This window comes from Tachyglossus aculeatus, chromosome 4 (assembly GCF_015852505.1).
Source record: "Tachyglossus aculeatus isolate mTacAcu1 chromosome 4, mTacAcu1.pri, whole genome shotgun sequence".
NCBI lineage: Eukaryota > Metazoa > Chordata > Mammalia > Monotremata > Tachyglossidae > Tachyglossus > Tachyglossus aculeatus.
Genome location: NC_052069.1, coordinates 137,257,769 through 137,276,581, shown reverse-complemented (window position 1 = coordinate 137,276,581; position 18,813 = coordinate 137,257,769). Strand labels below are relative to the sequence as shown.

At 55.1% G+C, this 18,813-nt stretch overlaps 1 protein-coding gene across 11 annotated transcripts in view; it reads left to right on the top strand.

Annotated features, from left to right (window-relative positions):
* Positions 1–18,813, top strand: part of DYSF (dysferlin) — a 157,711-nt gene that overhangs the window by 33,116 nt on the left and 105,782 nt on the right. For 7 of the 11 annotated variants that reach the window (XM_038744611.1, XM_038744607.1, XM_038744604.1 and 4 more), the window contains 14 exons: positions 786–848; positions 1,390–1,440; positions 1,534–1,564; positions 2,096–2,211; positions 3,641–3,767; positions 4,375–4,478; positions 7,685–7,753; positions 7,878–7,921; positions 10,110–10,192; positions 13,821–13,862; positions 16,367–16,482; positions 16,724–16,837; positions 17,801–17,978; positions 18,615–18,739. In XM_038744611.1, coding sequence (XP_038600539.1) covers positions 786–848; positions 1,390–1,440; positions 1,534–1,564; positions 2,096–2,211; positions 3,641–3,767; positions 4,375–4,478; positions 7,685–7,753; positions 7,878–7,921; positions 10,110–10,192; positions 13,821–13,862; positions 16,367–16,482; positions 16,724–16,837; positions 17,801–17,978; positions 18,615–18,739 — 1,263 coding nt within the window. The remainder of the gene's footprint in view (positions 1–785; positions 849–1,389; positions 1,441–1,533; positions 1,565–2,095; positions 2,212–3,640; positions 3,768–4,374; positions 4,479–7,684; positions 7,754–7,877; positions 7,922–10,109; positions 10,193–13,820; positions 13,863–16,366; positions 16,483–16,723; positions 16,838–17,800; positions 17,979–18,614; positions 18,740–18,813) is intronic. The other 4 variants (XM_038744614.1, XM_038744609.1, XM_038744612.1 and 1 more) reach the window with 1 other exon arrangement.

Genomic DNA, 18,813 nt, shown 5'->3' with positions numbered 1-18,813 from the left:
CAGAATATCAGGTAAATCAGCCTCCTTCTGCTCAGCACACACTGAGAGCTGGGGGAGGAAAATTCAAGAATAATAAAATTAATGATAACAGCTGCAATTTGTCATGCTTTTATTTCTCCAAAGTGCTTTCACGTCAGTTATACTGCACTTAAAACAGTGCTCGGCGCATAGTAAGTCCTTAACAAATATAGTAATAATAATAACAGCAACGACAATGCCATTGTACAATTGAGAAAGCTGAAACGCAGAGGAGTCAGGTTACTTGCCTGAAGTCACACAGCAGGCCCGTGGCTGAGCTGGGATGAGAATCCTGGGCTCCCAATGCCTAGACGGGGCTTCTGCCACCACACCAGGCTGACACCATCAATCGATCAATCAATCGATTGTATTCATTGAGCACTTACTGTGTACAGAGCACTGCACTATGTGCTTGGGAGAGTGCAATGCAACAGAGCTGGTAGACACCTTCCTTGACCTCAAGGAGTATTTAATTCACCCCTTCCCCACATTTCCTTCCATCTCCCTTCCCAACTTTCCACTTGGCTCTCTTCCCTGCTCCCCTCCCAGATCCCCCCTTTGCTCTCTTCCCTTCTCTGCTCCCCTATCCACTTTCCTCCAAGCTCTGCCTGCTATTCTCTCTTCCCTGCTCACCTGTCTTCTCTCCTCCCAGCTCTTCCCTCCTCTCTGCTCACTTCCCTGCTCCTCTGGCTTCCCCCCATCCCAGCTCCCTTCCCAACTCGGCTCCCTTCCCTGCTGCTGGCCTGATTTTCTCTTCTCTCCATTAGACTCTTTTCTTCAACATTTTTGAATCTCCGGTGGAATTGTTTGAGGACCCCATATTCATCACCGTAAGGATGAACTGACCCCCTGGGGGGATAGGTGGGGGTGAGGAGTGAGGTATGGAGGGAGGGGTCTTTCACCCCCACCCTGGGCATAAGATGGAACGCAGTTATGCCGGCTCCCTGCGCTGACCACCCCTGTAAACTGTGCGATCGCACAGCCCACCTCTGTCTTCTGGGCCTGGGCTGAGTTTGGGGGGCAGGGGAACTGGAACCCCACATATCCCCCTTCCCTCGGGGCACACCGGGCATTCTGGGAGGGTTGGTGTACATGTGAGGGAATGGGGGAGAGGGGCCAGGCCAGGGTGGGATTGGGAGTATGTGAGGTAGCAAGGAGAAACAGGGGAAAGTGAGGGGCAGCAGGGGTCAGCAGAAGACAGCGGGGGACAGCAAGGGCACAGCAGAGGACAGAAGGGGACTGGAGGGGTCAGCAGGGGCAGTGGGAAAGGTAGCAGCAGGGAGGGAGTTGGGCCGAGGGCCTGGTCCTCCCCTCCTTCCCCTCCAAGGTGTCAGTCTGGCCCCGGGTCTCTGTCTGCCCCTCGCGGTCCAGGTGGTGGATTCCTGCTCGCTCCGGAAGGATGCCCTCATCGGGGAATTCCGGGTAACTCTGCGCGGCGCCCCCACCCCCAGCTCTAATTCCCGGCTGCATGGGCCCCCCAGCTGCCGCTCACCTTCTCCCCTCTCCCTCTCCTAGATGGACATCGGGGCCGTGTACAGAGAGCCACGTGAGTGTGTGAATGGTCACCGTGCCAGGCCTGGATGATAATAATAATAATGATTATGCTATCTGTTAAGCGCTTACTATGCGTAAGCACTGGGGTAGATACAAGGTAATCAGGTTGTCCCATGTGGGCTCACAGTCTTCATCCCCATTTTACAGATGAGGGAACTGAGGCACAGGGAAGTGAAGTGACTTGCCCAAGGTCACACAGCAGACAAGTGGTGGGGTGGGGATTAGCACCCACGTCCTCTGTCTCCCAAGTCCGGGCTCTTTCCACTAAGCCACACTGCAGGGGCTGGACTCCTGGGGGAGGGGCTGGATCCAGGGGGGCAGGACTAGATCCGAGGGGGTGGGGGTGGGTTCTGGGGGAGCAGGGAAAGGGCTAGACTCCAGGAGTACGGGAGCTGGTATCCAAGGAGGTGGGGTTGGACTCTGGGGTTGGGGTGGGGGGGGATAGGGCTGGACTCCCAGGAGCAGAAGCAATCCTGGGGGTTCACTCGGATCTTCCCCTGCGTGCCCCCCGGGCCTTCCCTAGGACATGCCCATCTCCGGAAGTGGCTGCTGCTCTCCGACCCAGATGACCTGTCCAGCGGGGCCCGGGGCTATCTGAAAGTCAGCCTGCTTGTGCTGGGTCCTGGGGACGAGGCCCCTGTGAGTGCATCCCTCAACCTCCGCCCTGCTCACTCCCCAGCTCAGCCCCGGCCCGGCCAGTTCCGCACCAGCGGCCAGGAGGTGGTCCGCTCTGACCGGAGGGATCACTGGGGGCAGACGGAGGGGGAGACACGGTCCTTGTCCTCGAGTCTTATGGGGGAGACAGGACACACACAAACCCCCCACACACACCCCCGAATGCTGGTGGAGAAGCAGATGAGGAGGAGACCCACCCCTGCCTTCCAAAGGCTACTACTCTGACGCGGTAGATAGAACATAAGCCCGAGCAGATTCTAAAGTGAGTAATCATCATAATAATAATAACGGTATTTGTTAAGTGCTTACTATGTGCCAAGCACTGTTCTAAGCACTGGGGTAGATGCAAGGTAATCAGGTTGTCCCACGTGGGGTTCACAGTCTTCATCCCCATTTTGTAGATGAGATAACTGAGGTGCAGAGAAGTTAAGCGTCTTGCCCAAGGTCACCCAGAAGACAAGTGGCAGGGCCGGGACTGGAACCCACATCCTCTGACTCCCAAGCCCGGGCTCTTTCCACTAAGCCTCGCTGCTTCTCTTGAGTAACCAGTCAATCAATTAGTTGGGCTTATTGAGCACTTTCTGTGTGTAGAGCACTGTACTAAACTGTTTGGAGATTACAGTAGAGTCGGTAGACACCATTCCAGCCCACGTGGAGCTTTCGATCTACTGGGGATGACGGATATTTAAATAAATAACAGATAAGGAAAGGAACAGAGTTTAAGGAGGTGGGCATACTTGCTGAGGCCCAGCCTCAACTAAATACCCAGAAACATAATCGATAATGATATGTATCAGTGGTAGGGTTACTGGAGTGATGTCATTGAGTCAAATATATTTATTGAGCATTTACTGTGTGCAGAGCACTGTACTAAGCACTTGGGAGAGTAGAATACAACAGAATTAGCTGTCTCGTTCCCTGGCCATAATGAGTTTACAGTCTGCCCAACTGGGGGCTCACGATCTGAGTAGGGGATATTGAATCTCCATTTTACAGATGAGAAGACTGAGCCCCAGAGAAGTGAAGAGACTTACCCAAGGTCACATGGCGGGGTGGGGATTAGAACCCGAGCTCTTCCTGCTAGGCCATGGGGCTCCTCGGTCGGCGGGAGCAGTGCAGCAGTCTGCCCCAAGTTGGGCAATTCACCCCTCGATCAGTACTAACCTTGAGCAGCTCCAAGTGGTCAGGGGTCTGTAGCATCCGTCCCCCACCCCTCCCAGTTCCTTGGCGGGAGAGGCTGCAGACAGAGGGTGAGACCGGCTCACCAGAGAGGACGCTGGAGTCCTGCTTTGGGCCCCTGGGGCAGAGCAGTGGTGGCCCAGGCCCCCTAACCCTCAACTCCAAGGACCGTGTCATGACTGGGTCTTCACTGAGAGTTTTTTGGGCCGCATAGTTGGAGAGGAAAGATTCGTGGGAGGACAAGGAAGACATCGAGGGGAACCTTCTGCGCCCGACGGGGATGAGCCTAAGAGGCGCCCACTTCTGTCTGAAGATCTACAGGGCCGAGGACCTGCCCCAGAGTATGTCCTGCACACGTTTGCTGCTGGGGCCTGGGGCTGGGCCCAGGGGTGGGTTTGGGAGCTGTGGGGGAAAGAACTGGAGGCCTGCTTTGTTTGGGACGAGGAAACTTAGCAGGTCCTACCCCCTGCACGGAGAGAGGAAACCCTCAGGGTCTGAGTCACTGTGGCCTAGGACCTACTAAAGTTCATTTTATCCACCCCCCTGCCTACAAAAGAGGGCTGCGCTAGCCTTCTCTGTGGCCCCCATTGGAAGACCGAGGGTGGGGCCAAGGGATTAGAAGGGATCTGGGGCGGGAGTCTGGGGAGCCGGGTTTGAATCTTGATCCTTCTGCGTGGCGCTGTGCCAGGGTAGATCAGGATGAGAGGAAGGGCTGGCCATAGTGGAGGGTGACCCGGGCCTGCTGGGACATCTGGGGGCTCTCCGGGCCATGCCCAGGGTGGCCTGCTCCTTTTCATCCAGTGATGTTCTCCCTTCCCGCATGATACTCACTGCATGCATGACAGCGGGGCCCAAGGGAGCCAACACATATGGTGGCTGGTGTCTGGACGGGGTGATGCTTCCTGGAGGGGACTGGGTGCCAGGTGTGGCTCTCTGTCCTACCTGCAGTGGATGATGCAGTGATGGACAACGTGAAGCAGGTCTTTGGCTTCGACAGCAACAAGAAGAACCTGGTCGATCCCTTCGTGGAAGTCAGTTTTGCCGGCAAAATGGTGAGGCACCAGCGGTGGGTGGGCTTGACCCGGGCTGCGGGAAGCAGGAAGCAGATTAGGGATGGGAGGGTGGGGAGGGTGGGGTCAGAAGACCCCTCTGGGGAATCACTGCACTTCGGCTCAGTGGTTTATGTGGGGGAGCAGTATGGCCTAGTGGATAGAGGTCATGGGTTCAAATCCTGACTCTGCAAATTGTCAGCTGTGTGACTTTGGGCAAGTCACTTCACTTCTCTGTGCCTCAGTTACCTCATCTGTAAAATGGGGATTAAGACTGTGAGCTTCCTGTGGGACAACCTGATCACCTTGTATCCTCCCCAGTGCTTAGAACAGTGCTTTGCACATAGTAAGTGCTAACAGCCCCAGTCGCTGCCAGAGTTGCAGTCTTCCCCACTTTCTACATTGTGTGGAGGCAGCATGCTGCTGCTGCTTCTGTCTTTGAAAACCTCCCCGAGCCGCTTGGAGATGGACGTAATAGGAATGGAAGGATCATTATTATCATCTAATAAGTCCTGCCTTGGATTTTCATGAGGTCTTTTCACAAACTCCCAACCATTAGCTTTCAAGCACTTAATAAATGCCATTATTATTATTATTATTATTATTATAGAGCACGGGCCTAGGAGTCAGAAGGTCATGGGTTCTAGTCCCAGCTCCACCACTTGTCTGCCGTGTGATGTGGACAAGTCACTTCACTTCTCTGTGCCTCAGTTACCTCGTCTGTAAAATGAGAATTGAGCCTGTGAGCCCCATATGGGACAGGGACCGTGTCCACCCCAATTTGTTTTTTATCCATCCCAGCCCTTATTACGGTGCCTGGCCCTTAGTAAGCACTTAACAAATACCACAATTCTTCTTTTATTATTATGAGGCAAGAAGAACTGAGGCCAGCTCATGGCTTTTAGTATCTGGTCCCCACTTTTAGAGTATTTGATAAGTGCTTGCTGTGTGCTAACTGTTCTAAGTGCTGGGGTAGACCGAATTCCTGAAATCGGATATTGTTACTGTAGGACTCTGTGGTGGTGGGTTTTAGTACGTTTTCAGTTTAATGAGAAAGAGAGAGAGAGAAAGCCAGGCCTGTAATTGGTGCTGTAAGCTGTGGGTGCCGCTATTGTATAAGGCGAGGGCTAAGTGTGACCAACGGTAGTGTTGCCGGGACAAGTGGAACGACTGAACTGTCCAGGCTGGAAAGCAGAGTTTCACCTGGAAGGGGTGAGGGGAGGCATCCAGGCCACCCACCATCCCCGCAGGCCCTCCCAGAAGAAGAGCGGTGACAGGGCAGTGAGCAGGCAGTCCGGAAGCCTGAGTCCTGGTCTTCCTCCCTGGTTGTCCCCGGGCCAAATCATCACCCTATCTGAACTTCTGTTGCCTTTGTGAGGAATGGGAAGAATGAGAATGATTCTTGTCTCTCGCTGCCGAAATCCAGCGGGTAGTGCCCAGGAAAACAGAACCCTGGTCTTGGAGCCTAGCGGGGGGGAGGGGGGGCATCTGGTCAGGCCCTGGGTGATGGATCTCGGTGGGGCTGATTCAGCTGTGTCCTAGCGCTGCCGCCCGCCCTAGACCCGTCCCTGCCCCATTCCACTGAGACCCTTAGCTCAGAGACCCTATATCGGTTTGCAACAGTGTCCTTGCCAATGCCCAGTTACCCCCTGGCATCCTCAGGGGGCTAATCACTGGTCTTTTTTTTAAATGGTATCTGTTAAGCACTTATTATGTGCCAGGCACTGTTCTAAACACTGGGTTAGTTACAGGCTAATCAGGTTGGACACTGTCCCCATCCCACATGGGGCTCCCAGTCTCAATCCCCATTTTACAGATGAGGTAAATGAGGCCCAGAGAAGTGAAATGACTTGGCCAAGGTCAACGAGCAGACAAGTGGCAGAGATGGGATTAGAACCCACGTTCTTTTAACTCCCAGGCCAGTGCTGTAATCACTAGGCCACGCTGTTAGGGGACCAGACCAGAAGACAGACACACTGGCCTCTGCCCTCAGAGTACTCCTAGTCCACTGCTGTGCCCTGACTGACATACAGACAGTCCTGTCCATTCAGACAGACAGACAGACAGACAGCCCTGGAGGAGGGTGTGGGGAGTGTGGGAGGTGGAGGGGCAGCAGGGATGGAGCCGGAGTGAGAGGTACCAGGTGGGATGAATTTGGGAAGCCTTCCTAGAGGAAGTGGCCTGGCTGCACTGGGCAGGAGGGGAGGGGAAGAATGTAGGGGGTGTTTACCAGGAGCAGGGATGCTGACCCAGGACCGCCTCACCTTGCTCTGCCTGTGACCAGCGCTGGGCGGTCTGTTAGACTGGCCAGTGGGGCCAGCGGCTAGATGGATGGGATTCCCAGGTGGACCAGGTGGGAGTGGGAAGGGGCCCTCGAGCTCCGCCCCCAAGGGGCTATTCCCAAACCCCCTATGTTCTGACGAGCTTTTTCCAGCGGGGTCTAGGAGCCCAGACCATCCCAGTGTTGGCCAGCCACAGGTGATGCTCCCAGGTTCTTGGGGAGGCCAGCCCATGGCCAGTGACTGAGTCACCCCAGGCCAGCTGCTAACTCTCTCTGGGCCCGGGTGGGACATCCACCCTACCTTCGGTGTCAGGGGAAGGGCCTCCTTGACATTCTATCCCCTTGCTTCCCAGCACAATTGCTCTTGGGCCATTGCCAGCTCCTTCCTGGGAAGGCCAGAGAGTCTAAAGGGGGTGTTTGGGCAGCCAGTGAGGTGAGGTTATAGGGGGTGGGGGAGGAGGGGGTGGCTACCCAGAGAGAGTGGGGCAGACAGGCCTGATTACGGGGGTCTTTCCAGAGCTGCACGGAATCCCTGGCTGGGGCCTGGAGTGGAATCAGCAGCTCTAGTAGCTCTGCTATGCCCTCTTTATCCCCACTGTAGGGACCTGGGGGGCACCATCCCCCCATAATGGGCAGCTGGGAACCCTTGGGCCCCACTCAATGGCCAGGAGTCTCCCTGATTTGTGGGCAGTGGCAGCTGCCCCTCGGGGTTTGAACTGGAATTGTCAAGTGATTCTCGACACTACCAGGCAGGGCTGGGGGCTCTGAGGTGGGAGAAGGCAAGGTGGAAGAGGGAGGGGGAGAAAGGAAATCCATTTTTCAGTTAGTCAATGCCCCTGCCCTGCATCTGGGAGAAGACCAGGCCTGGGAAAAGACCAGTGTCTTGATCTTTCTGTGGGGTTTTTCCCACTCTGCTCTCTGCCCCCAGCTCTGCAGCAAGATCCTGGAGAAAACAGCCAATCCCCAGTGGAATCAGAGCATCACGCTGCCTGCCATGGTGAGGGGCAGGATTTGAACTCTGAACTGCCCACTCCAGCTCTTTTCCCTTTGCCCTCTCCTTCCTGCCCTCCCCTGCCCCACTTTCTGAGCTGAATGATCTCCATTCATCTTCCCCTGCACAGTTCCCCTCCATGTGTGACAAAATGAGGATCCGAGTCATTGACTGGTGAGTGAGCAACTACGTTGACCTCTAGGGTTGGGATGGAAGGTCCCTGGGAAGGATGCATTCCTTGAGAGGTCATTCCTTCCAATCCCCTGCCTTTGGGGTTACTCCTGGGGAGAGGAGGACTCCTGGCCTCCTTCTGCTCTCTTCCCTGCTGCCCCTGGGAGGAGGGTTTGACGTGTCGAGTGCCAAGGGAGAGCAGCCAGTTTTTAAAGTGTACTAACCACCCACCCCCAGCAAAGGAAACCGTCTTTAGCAAGGTGAAACAAAAAGGGAAAAGAGCAAAGAGAAAGGGGAGCCACAGGCCCAGGGCTACTGGAGGTCAGCCCGGCCACGGGATGGTCCAGGGGGAAGTGGTTTTCTCCCTACAGGTGTTTTCTGTCCATTGAAAATCTCCTCATTTCAGCAATTGCAGCCAGTGCCCGCTATGAACGGGCAGGATCTGGATGAAATCTGCCCCGCCAGGGCGTCTGGGGCTGGCCTCCTGGCTCGGGTGGAGGAGGAATTTCTCCGGGAGGCTATTTTCAGACTCTTTGCCTTTTACTCAAGAAAAGGAGGAAAATCTATTACCCTTTGGGAGGACGAGCCAAGTGGCTTCTGCACATTCCTACAGTGGAGTCATTTTTCCAGCAAAGCTGGACCAGCCACAGAGGAAGGGAGTGGGGAGGAGGGGGAGGAGGAGGCACGGAGAGGGAGGGAGAAAGGGGGGGGGTCCATTCCCAAGGTCCCTCAGGCCTTTTCCTCTTGGATTGCTTTGTTTTTTAAAGTTTCAGTGCATACCCACTTCTCGACTATCCAGAGGTTGAAGGGTCAGGGGGCTTGGGGGGAGGCGGAGAGTCAGCAGATCGTATCCAGGTCCTTGGCTTCTCCTCTGCTCCCTCCCTTTCCAAGCGTTAGGGCTGAAACTCCAGCGGGCTAACGCTGTCTCTCATGAGAAGTTGCAGGGAAAGCCTTGGCTGAAGCACGATGATGAGTTATCTGCGGGCTTCGTCAATCTATTTCATTCCCGTCTCGACTGCATGGATAATTGAGATTGGTGTCGTACACGGGGTTGGATTTGGAAGCCGAGGGTCTGCGGGTGGGGGCGGGATGGGTTTCCCCTTTTCTGAGAGCAGAAGGTTCCCCATTACCCCTCCCAACAGCTCAAACCCTCTCTGTAGTTAACCGAGGGGGCATCTCTGTGTGCTTGAAGATGCGAATCCCAGTTAGCTAGAAAAAGAAACAGGGTTCTCCTGGGAGAGGTTTCCAAGACTCTTCTACCCTTCCAACCTTCCAACGGGGAAATGTTGGAAGAGCTTACAGACTGCCGGACCGCAAGCTGGGAAAACTCCTGCCAAGGCTGGTCCAGCAGTGGTGAGAACATTGCCTCCGCAGAGTCAAAAATAAAAGTTTAACCTCTAGGAACATCCTCAAAAACACTCCAGAGGCTGTAGGGGGAGTAGCAGCAATAATAATAATAATAAATAATGATAGCATTTATTAAGCACTTACTATGTGCAAAGCACTGTTCTAAGCACTGGGGAGGTTACAAGGTGATCGGAACTGAGGCCCAGAGAAGTTAAGTGACTTGCCCAAAGTCACACAGCCGACAAGTGGCAGAGCCGGGATTAGAACCGATGACCTCTGACTCCCAAGTCCGGGCTCTTTACACTGAGCCATGCTGCTTCTCAATAATAATGATGGCATTTATTAAGCACTTACTATGTGCAAAGCACTGTTCTAAGCACTGGGGAGGATACAAGGTGATGAGGTTGTCCCACGTGGGGCTCCCAGTCCCTGTTTTACAGATGAGGTAACTGAGGCCCAGAGAAGTGAAGTGACTTGCCCAAGGTCACACAGCTGACAATTGGCAGAGCCGGAATTTGAACCCATGACCTCTGACTCTCAAGCCCGGGCTCTTTCCATTAAGCCACGCTGCTTCTCTAAATGGAGGGGCGTATGCTTCCTGCTGGTGACACTTTAGGACTGCAGAGGCCTCTCGTCACCATGGTTAGAAGGAAGGCCTGGACCGGCTGGGTCGAGGATGGTTTTGGGGAGCGTGTGGCGGACCGGACGAGCCCGGGTGCACTGTGGCCCGCCCCTGGGGTGACTGGAGCTGGGACATAGCAGGGCAGTGGGGCAGGGCAGTGTCTACAGCCCCTCCAGCAGTGGCCCGAGTGGGCTCAAGCCGTGGCCTCTGGCCTTGCCGTAGGGACCGCCTCTCCCACAACGATGTCATTGGCACCTCCTTCCTGTGCATGTCCAAGGTCTCCACCCCCGGAGGAGAGATCACAGGTGAGCCCGCTGCGCCCTTCCTCCCCCTTCCCGCTGGGCTCGCTGGCCCCGGCCTGCAGGTTGGGGGCTGTGGGCTACGGTCTGAGGGCTGTGGGCTGAGGGTTGTGGGCTGCGAGCGATGGTCTGGGGGCTTGGCTGTGGGCTGTGGGCTGTGGGCTCTAGGTTGTGGGCTGTGGTCTTTGGGCTGTGGGCTGCAGACCACGGCTTGTGGTCTGCAGTTGTGGACTGTGGGCTCTGGTCTTTGCGTTGTGGTCTGTGAGCTGTGGTCTACAGGCTAGGTTGTGGTCTGCGGGCTGTGGGCTGCAGGCTGTGGTCTGCGGAAAGTTCAGGGCTGCAGGTTCTGGGCTGTAGGCTGTGGGCTTTGGGTTCTGTGCTTCAGGCTGTGGGCTGTGGGGCCTGGACAGTGGGCAGTGGGCTCCTGGCTCTGGGACAGAGTGGGCCTGGGCTTCAAGGTGGGAACCGTCAGGTGTGGATTAGGTTTCTGCATGACATCATGTGAGAAACAGCCAACCCCTGGAGCTGCGATTCTTTTACTCTAGACTATAAGCTCACTGTGGGCAGGTAATGTGTCTGTTTATTGTTATATCGTACTCTCCCAAGCACTTAGTACAGTGCTCTGCACAAAGTAAGCGCTCGATAAATACGACATCGAATGAATGAATTTTACAATACTGGTGGAGACCTGAGGCAGGGCCCAAGCAGTCTTGGGGGCCGAGTGGGTATGGCTGGACTCGTGCCCATGTGCCTGGGCTAGACCCATGCTCTCTTACCCAGCGGCGGACAGCTGCTTCCAGTCACGGACCCTCTGCTTTCCAGTCGTGGCACGGGGCTGGGGCCTGGGGAGAAATGGATTTTATGGACCCAGGCTGTCCTTCCCCGCCCCTGCCCAGCTCTCCCGTCCCGTGTTGTCAGTCCCTTGCCACAGCTCTGGGGAACTTTGGCTAGAAGTGGGCATCCCTCCTGCCAACGGTGCTGCAGTTTAACCTGGCTGCCTCACTCCAGGCAGGAACTTCCACCTGGGGGCCCAGGAGCACGCTGGTAGTTGACATAAAGATTCATTTGCTTGTGTCTGCTGTACATTTCATTTGCGTATGAGTTGCTTGTCTGTCTCACATATGATCAGCATGAGTCCCGCTTCCTTTCCTGCAGTTTCCGGTTGGTCAGCATGGCTTGATTTTCCTCTGCTGCTTACTCCCAACCCTACTGCCACAGAATCCTTCCTCCCCTCTCCAGGCTCCCCCTCCCTCTGGGGAATCAGAGAGCTCACAGGGCCAGAACTGAAAGACCTCTACAAGGTCCTATCTTCTCTCTTGAAGGCAGCCAGGAGCTTCCACCATCTCGGTGGCTATCCCCAAGGGCTCCGGACTACTTGCCTGGTGGCCATCTGTGGGGCTGTGTAGGGTCTGAGGATGGACTACAGTGACTTGTCTCTTCCCTTGAAGACTCAAGTTGGAACATAGTTGAAGTCTCAGCTCAGCGTTCTTATATGACCTTTGCTTAGACTGTAGACTATAAGCTTCTTGAGGGTAGAAATCGCATCTGCCAACTCCTTGTGTTATGCCCAAGTGCTGTGCACACAATCAGTGCTCAATAAATACCACTGACTGATGGATGATATTTGCTTCCAGGTAGATTTCTCCCTGCTTCACTCCCCAACATAGGGAGATTTTTTTCCCAAACAGATGCTTTTCGGGAAATTTCCAGATGTCAGCGGTTCCCCAGACAAAGAGAAATGACAGCAAGGGGGAGGGGGCAGGGAAAGAGGGGCCCTGAGGCCCAGCTCACTTTCTACTTGGAACCTCCTTTGGGGCACAGGGGGTGAAGCTGGGTGGCAGTACCAGTTTTTGGAATGAGCTGCCACCAGACTGGGGGATGCAACCTGGATGGCTGGCCTCACCTGGCCCTGCCAGGTGCCAATAACCCTGGCATCTGGGCACCTGGAGCCTTGGCAGCTGGACATTTTGCCTGGCTTATCCTGGGACCTGGGGCCTGATCCCTGGCTGGGAGCACTGCTGGGACCTGTAGTTCTGGCTGTCCCCATCTCTCCCCTCCAGTTGGGCGCAGAGCCCTGTCCTTGGCTCTGGAGGGAGGGGATGCAGAAGGAGACATGGCCCCTGCCCTCGAGGGGCTATCTTGCTGGAAGGGGGAGACAGGGCACACACACACACACACACACAAACACACACACTAGAATGGGAGCTGGGGAAGGGACAAAGAGAGGAGGAGATAATAATAATAATAATAATAATAATAATGATGGTATTTATTAAGTGCTTACTATGTGCAAAGCACTGTTCTAAGTACTGGGGAGGTTACAACATGATCAGGTTGTCCCATGGGGGGTTCACAGTCTTACTCCCCATTTTACAGATGAGGTAACTGAGGCACAGAGGAGTTAAGTGACTTGCCCAAAGTCACACAACTGACCATTGGTGAGGCCGGGATTTGAACCCACGACCTCTGACCCCAAAGCCCGGGCTCTTTCCACTGAGCCACACCACTTCTCTAATCTTTGGCAGATCCAATCTCTGACAGCTGATGGGGGAAGACAGGACAGATACAGACAAACCGACAGACAAGCAGACACACACATACACACACTGTAGTGGACACAGGGAAGGAACAGAGGGAGGAGGAGACCTGGTCCCTGCCCTCGAGGGGCTGTCAGTCTGATGGGCAAGACAGGACACACACAGACAGTCACACACACACACAAATACACACACTGTATTGGGCACTGGGGGAGGGATAGAGGGAGGAGGAGACATGGTCCTTGCCCTCAAAGGGCTGCCAGTATGATGGGGGACACAGGACACACAAACACACACACATATACACAGACATAGCCATGAACCTCAGACAGTGGCCTGGAGGGAGGGGCAGAGTTAGGAGGAGAAGACAGAGTCCCTCCCTTTCAGGTGCTGACAGTTTGCTGGCAGGGCAGGAGAGATAGGCACTCAGACATGAATCACGCCAACACCCTCTGGGGTTAGCATCATTTCATAGCCCATAGCCCATAGGACTGGCTGCAGAGAAGGGTGAAAGGGCAGGAGGTTATGGGAACGTAATGGTTGTGGCTGCTGTCAGGTGAGTCAGAAACCCAACCCCAGCAACAGAGGAAGCTCTGGGTTATCAAGATGCAGGATGGAATGGACAGCAACACAGGGCCCCGCAAACTCCACCAGCCAATCCATCAACCAGTGTTATTTATTGAGCCCTGACTGTATCAGAGCACTTGTCTAAGCACAATACAACATAATTGGTAGGCATGTTCCCTGCCCGCAATAAGTTTACCGTCTGGAGGAGGGAGAGACATTATTAATATAAATAAATAATTTATAATTATGTACTTAAGTGTTGTGGGGCTGGGATAAGGGGTTTGCAGCCAAGTGCATAGTTGACGCAAAGGGGTGGGAGTCAGGGAAGGCTTCTTGGAGGAGATGCTATTTTAGGAGGGTTTTGAATTTGGGAAAGTGGTGGTTGCTAGATGTGGAGGGAGAGGGGGATCGGGGCAGGGGAGGGAAGACGTGAGGCAGGGGTCAGCAGTGGTCATTTTGAGTCAGCAGTCCACGTAACCAGCCTCATCCCCGCTGCCACCCTAACCTCTTTCCATTTCTTTATGCTTCAGAGGAACTGCCAGGCGCCACGAACCCTCTCCAAGCCCCCGACCGTACGTTGTTCCATTAAGGAATTGCGGATCTCTGGGAGGGGGATGAAATGAGGCTCGGGTGGTCCGGCAGGGGAGGGCTAGGAGGGTGGCAAGGGGTGGGACCTGAGAGGGAATGGAGCTCGGCAAGCTGGAGTGGGGAACAGAGTTGTGGCAGCCCAGGCCTAGGGTTCACTCCATCCATCCTCCATCCTGTAACAGCCGAGGGGTTGGGGGGTGGTCCTCGCTAGGGAGCAGATCTGTGCCATGCCATCAGGCAGCCCCCAGCCTGGCCGGACAGACATACGGGCACATGTGACAGTGTCCGGTCCGGGCTCGTAGATGGTGCGGGAAGGTTGGGGCGTGCGGGGGATGAATCACAGAAGACTTCCCAGAAGAGGCAGCCACAAAGAGAGCACACGGGAGGGGGCGGGGGGAACGGACAGAGCAGAGAAGTTGTCTGCTGGGAGAGGCCAGCTATATGCTCTGACCGTTGCCATTTTAAATATGTTCTTGCCTGAGCCCAGCTGAGAGGAAAACAGAAATGTACTGATTTACCCTCCCATAAGGTCCCCCTTGGCCTTTCTCTATCTCCCCAGTCTGCCCCACTCCCGCTACTTACCTCCTGATAACCCCTGGATGACGCACCTGATGACTGGGAGCTGTGGCTTCCATTTTGAACATTTATTAAACTTCCTATCTGTCTTCTGCCCTGGTGAATTTTCAGCCTGGCCTTTTTCCTTGGGCCTCGTGCTCATTTTCACAGCCTTAGTTCAGTGCCTGGCACCTAGTAAGCACTTAACAAACGTCATAATTATTATTAATCCATCTCCTCCTAGCCTGAGGATAGGTGGGGGGTGGGGCCCCGAGTCTATCCCTTTCTGAGATCAATCGATCAATCAATAGTATTTATTGAGAACTTACTGTGGGCAGAACAATCAATCACTGTGTGTGCTTACTATGTGCAGAGCACTGTCCTAAGTGCTTGGGAGAGTACAATACAACATAAATAGAAGATACATTTCCTGCCTAGGATGAGCTTACAGTCTAGAGCACTGTACTGAACACTTGGGAGAGGACATTACATCAGAGTTGGTAGGTACGTTCCCTGCCCACTTTGAGCTTACAGTCTAGAGGGATTTGCAGACCCTTTTGAGACTCAGGTGGCCAGCAGTCCAGAAAGTGATCTCAGAGCCGATGGCACATGGAGCCTGGCCCAGTGATACCTCCAACCACCAGTTCTTCACTTCTGGTGCTCCCTTTCTGCAGGGGGGACCTCCCCACCAAAAGACAGGACCCTTCCTTCCCCCACCCTAATCCCCCACTTCTCAGGAGAGATCATCCATCCGTGCTCTAGAGCAACCATGACAATGCCGCCAGTGTTGGCCCGGGCCTCTGACCACCTGCCATGGGGAGGAAGAGTGCCCTGAGAAGAGTAGTCTGCTCCCTTTGGATGTGGGCAGGGGCAGTGAGAAATGCAGAACAACCGCCCCCCCCGCCCCCCCCCCCAAAAAAAGTTGCTCCCTTTCATCTCTGGGAATAGGCTGGGCAAGAGATGAGGTGGGAGCTAGCTATTGGATTATCTGTTGATTTAATTATCTGTGCCCTCCCCTGGGGTGTCTGTATTCAAAAGGATCGGGGTCGGTGGCGAGAGGAGATAAGGTGAACAGTGAGTTTGGTTCAGAGTTAGGCCGGGCCCCTCCCTTGGAGAGCACCCACAGGCCGGGCCGGATGGCCAGTTGGACGGTTGGACTGATGGCCGACAGGCTCTGCAGTGAGATGAACTTCCAGGGAGGAGGTTCTGTGCTGCAGAACTGAGCCCGGTGAGGTGTGCGTGTAGAGGGGGAGAAGCTGCAGAAGGAGAATTATACTTTCCAAGCACTTAGTACAGTGCTCTCACACAGTAAGAGCTCAATAAATATGATCGAATGAATTGAATGAATGAATGAGCATGTGCAGGGCTTTACTGCAGACGGGGAGAGCGGGAAGGGCGGAAAGGGGCAGGGATCTTATCTTGGGCAGTTGGTCCTGCAGGGCTCTGAGTCCGCTGCCCGGGCTGTGGCTAAGTCTGGGGGGTCCAAGCTGGTGGGCTGGAGCTCGGGGGTCCCCAGGACCCTGGAGAGGAGGGTGATTCAGCCCTTTCCCCTTCCCTCTTCTGCCCCGGGGTTGTGGCTCTTTTGACTCCCCAGAGGAAGCAACGGTGTCTCAGTCTCAGGGCAGGTCCCGAGCCAAAATGGGGACTGGACTGCATCCTCAGGGTGGGATGCAGGGAGCGGAAGGTTTGGGGTAGCGGGGCAGGGGACGGACAGAGTGGCCGGTCACTTTAGGGGCCTTAGTGGCAGGGGTGGGCAGAGGAACAGTGTTGGGGAGTGGGCAGGCTCTTTTGGGGCATCTGTGTGCTGGCCCCCCACCAGCCTGCTGTCAGGGAAACTGAGACCCTGGCCCTGGGGTGCCCTTCTCCTTTGCCCTCCCTGTGTGCTTGTACACCTGCCCCTGACGCCTGCCCACCCCCTCCTGAATCCCCCCAGTGGACGACGGGCTCGGCTTCCTGCCCACGTTCGGGCCCTGCTACGTGAACCTGTACGGCAGCCCCCGCGAGTTCACCGGCTTCCCGGACCCCTACGAGGAGCTCAACAGCGGGAAGGTCGGGCCGGCTTACCGGGCCGGGCTGGGCCGGGGCTGGGGATGGAGTGGCCAGGGAAGGGCCTGGGGGTTGGATGGATGGGGGAAAAGGGGTGGGGCTGGGGGTGGGATCGGCTGGGAAAAGGGTCAGGGCTGTGGGTGGGTGGATGGGCTGGGGGAAGGGGCAAGGCCAAGGTAGAGCCTGGCATCCAACAGTGCCCTGGCCCCGGGTGACCTGGTTCACCCTCTCCGGGCTCGGGCAGGGAGAAGGCGTATCCTACCGGGGCCGGATACTATTGGCGCTGGAGACCAAGCTCGTGGACTGTCCAGAGCAGAGGCTGGAGCCCATCCATTCTGACGAGATACTGCGTGTCGAGGTATCTGCGATGGACGGACAGATGGATGGTGAAGGGGAGGGACCCCCGACCTTTAGCCTCCCCCCAAGCCAATAGGCAACAGAACTATCCACGGTTTTCCCAGAATTACAGAGGTGGGAAGAACCACAGGAGGCCGCATGGCCTAGTTCAATCATTCATTCATTCAATCATATTTATTGAGCGCTTCCTCTGTGCAGAGCACTGTACGAAGCGCTTGGGAAGTACAAGTTGGCAACATATAGAGACGGTCCCTACCCAACAACAGGCTCACAGAAGGGGGAGACAGACAACAAAACAAAACATGTGGACAGGTGGTGAGAGCAACACAGCCCTGGGAGTCAGGAGACCTGGGTTCTAATCCCAGCTCCACCCCATTCCCTGCTGTGTGACCATAGGCAAGATACTTGATTTCTCTGGGCCCCAGTTTCCTCATCTGTAAAATGGCAATTCAGTACCCATTCACCCTCCCCTTCAGATTGTGAACACTGTCTTGAATTGGGACTATGTCTGACCTGATTATTTTGTATTTAGCTCAGCGTTTGGGTACGTAGTGAGTCCTTGATACATTCCATAAATATTATTATTAGTTATTATTATTAGAGCGATTCCCCTCCCTTGAAGCAGGGGCATGCCTCAGTCACCTGGGGTTCCTGGAGGCCATAGCGGGGATAAAGATCTCCAGGGGTGGACACCCCCACTCTTTCCCTCAGACCCCCACAGCCCTAGAGTTAAATCTCCCTGACAATCAGGGAAGTTCCTTCTCATATCTACCCCGCTCTGTCACGCTTCAATTTAAGCCCTCGTGTGTCGGTTTGTGTGCGTGTGCCTGAGTGTGTGTCGGGTGCCCAGGGTGCAGGTGAGCGTGTGTCCTTGTGTAAGAGGAGAGCGCAGGTGTGTCCATGGAGGCCAGCCCCGGCGATCGGCGGCCTGACGGGGAACTGTGCTTTGTGCCCGTCTGGCCAGAAATACCTCCGCAGGCGCAAATACTCGCTGTTCGCATCCTTCTACTCGGCCACCATGCTGCACAACGTGGACGCCGCCGTCCAGTTTGAAGTCAGCATCGGGAACTACGGCAACAAATTTGACAACACCTGCCTCCCCCTGGCCTCTACCACACAATACAGCCGGGCAGTCTTTGATGGTGTGTTGCTCTCCGGACTCAGGATCCTGGGGGGCCGGGCTGTGCCATCCAGTGCCCAGCCAGGGCCAGGGGAGGGCTAGCTGGGGACTGAAATGCTATTCTCCATCTCTGGCTCTCTCTGCTCTCTCTATCTCCCTGTTCTCTGTCTCTTTCTGCTTTCTGTCTCTCTTTGCCTCTGCTCTCTGTCTCTCTGCTTCTCTTTGCTCCCTGTCTCTGTTTTCTGTCTCTCTTCTCTCTGTTTCTGTTCTCTGTCTCTCCCTGCTCTCTGTCTCTCTGTTTCTCTTTGCTCTCTGTCTCCATTTTCTGTCTCTCTTCTTTCTGTTTCTCTTTTCTGTGTCTCCCCGATCTCTGTCTCTCCCTGCTCTCTGTTTCTCACTGCTTTCTGTCTCTCTTTGCTCTCTGTCTCTGTTTTCTGCCTCTCTTTCTCTCTGCTTCTCTGCTCTGTCTCTCCCTGCTTTCTGTCTCTCTGTCTCTGCTCTATGTCTCTTTCTGTTTTGTTTCTCTGCTCTCTGCCTCTCTCTTTCTGTCTCTTTCTGCTCTTCATTTCTGCTCTCTGTCTCTCTCTGCTCTCCATCTGTCTTTGCTCTCGATCTCTCTTCATCTCTGTTCTCTGTTTCTCTCTGTCTCTGGGTACAGGCTGCCACTACTACTACCTGCCATGGGGCAACGTCAAGCCGGTGGTGGTGTTGTCTTCATACTGGGAGGATATCAGCCATAGGACCGACACACAGAACATGCTCGACCACATCGTCCACAGGCTGGTCAGTGGGGCATGTGTGCACATGTGTGTGGGTGTGCAAAGAGTACTGGCGGCTGGGGGAAGGACAGGGGGAGG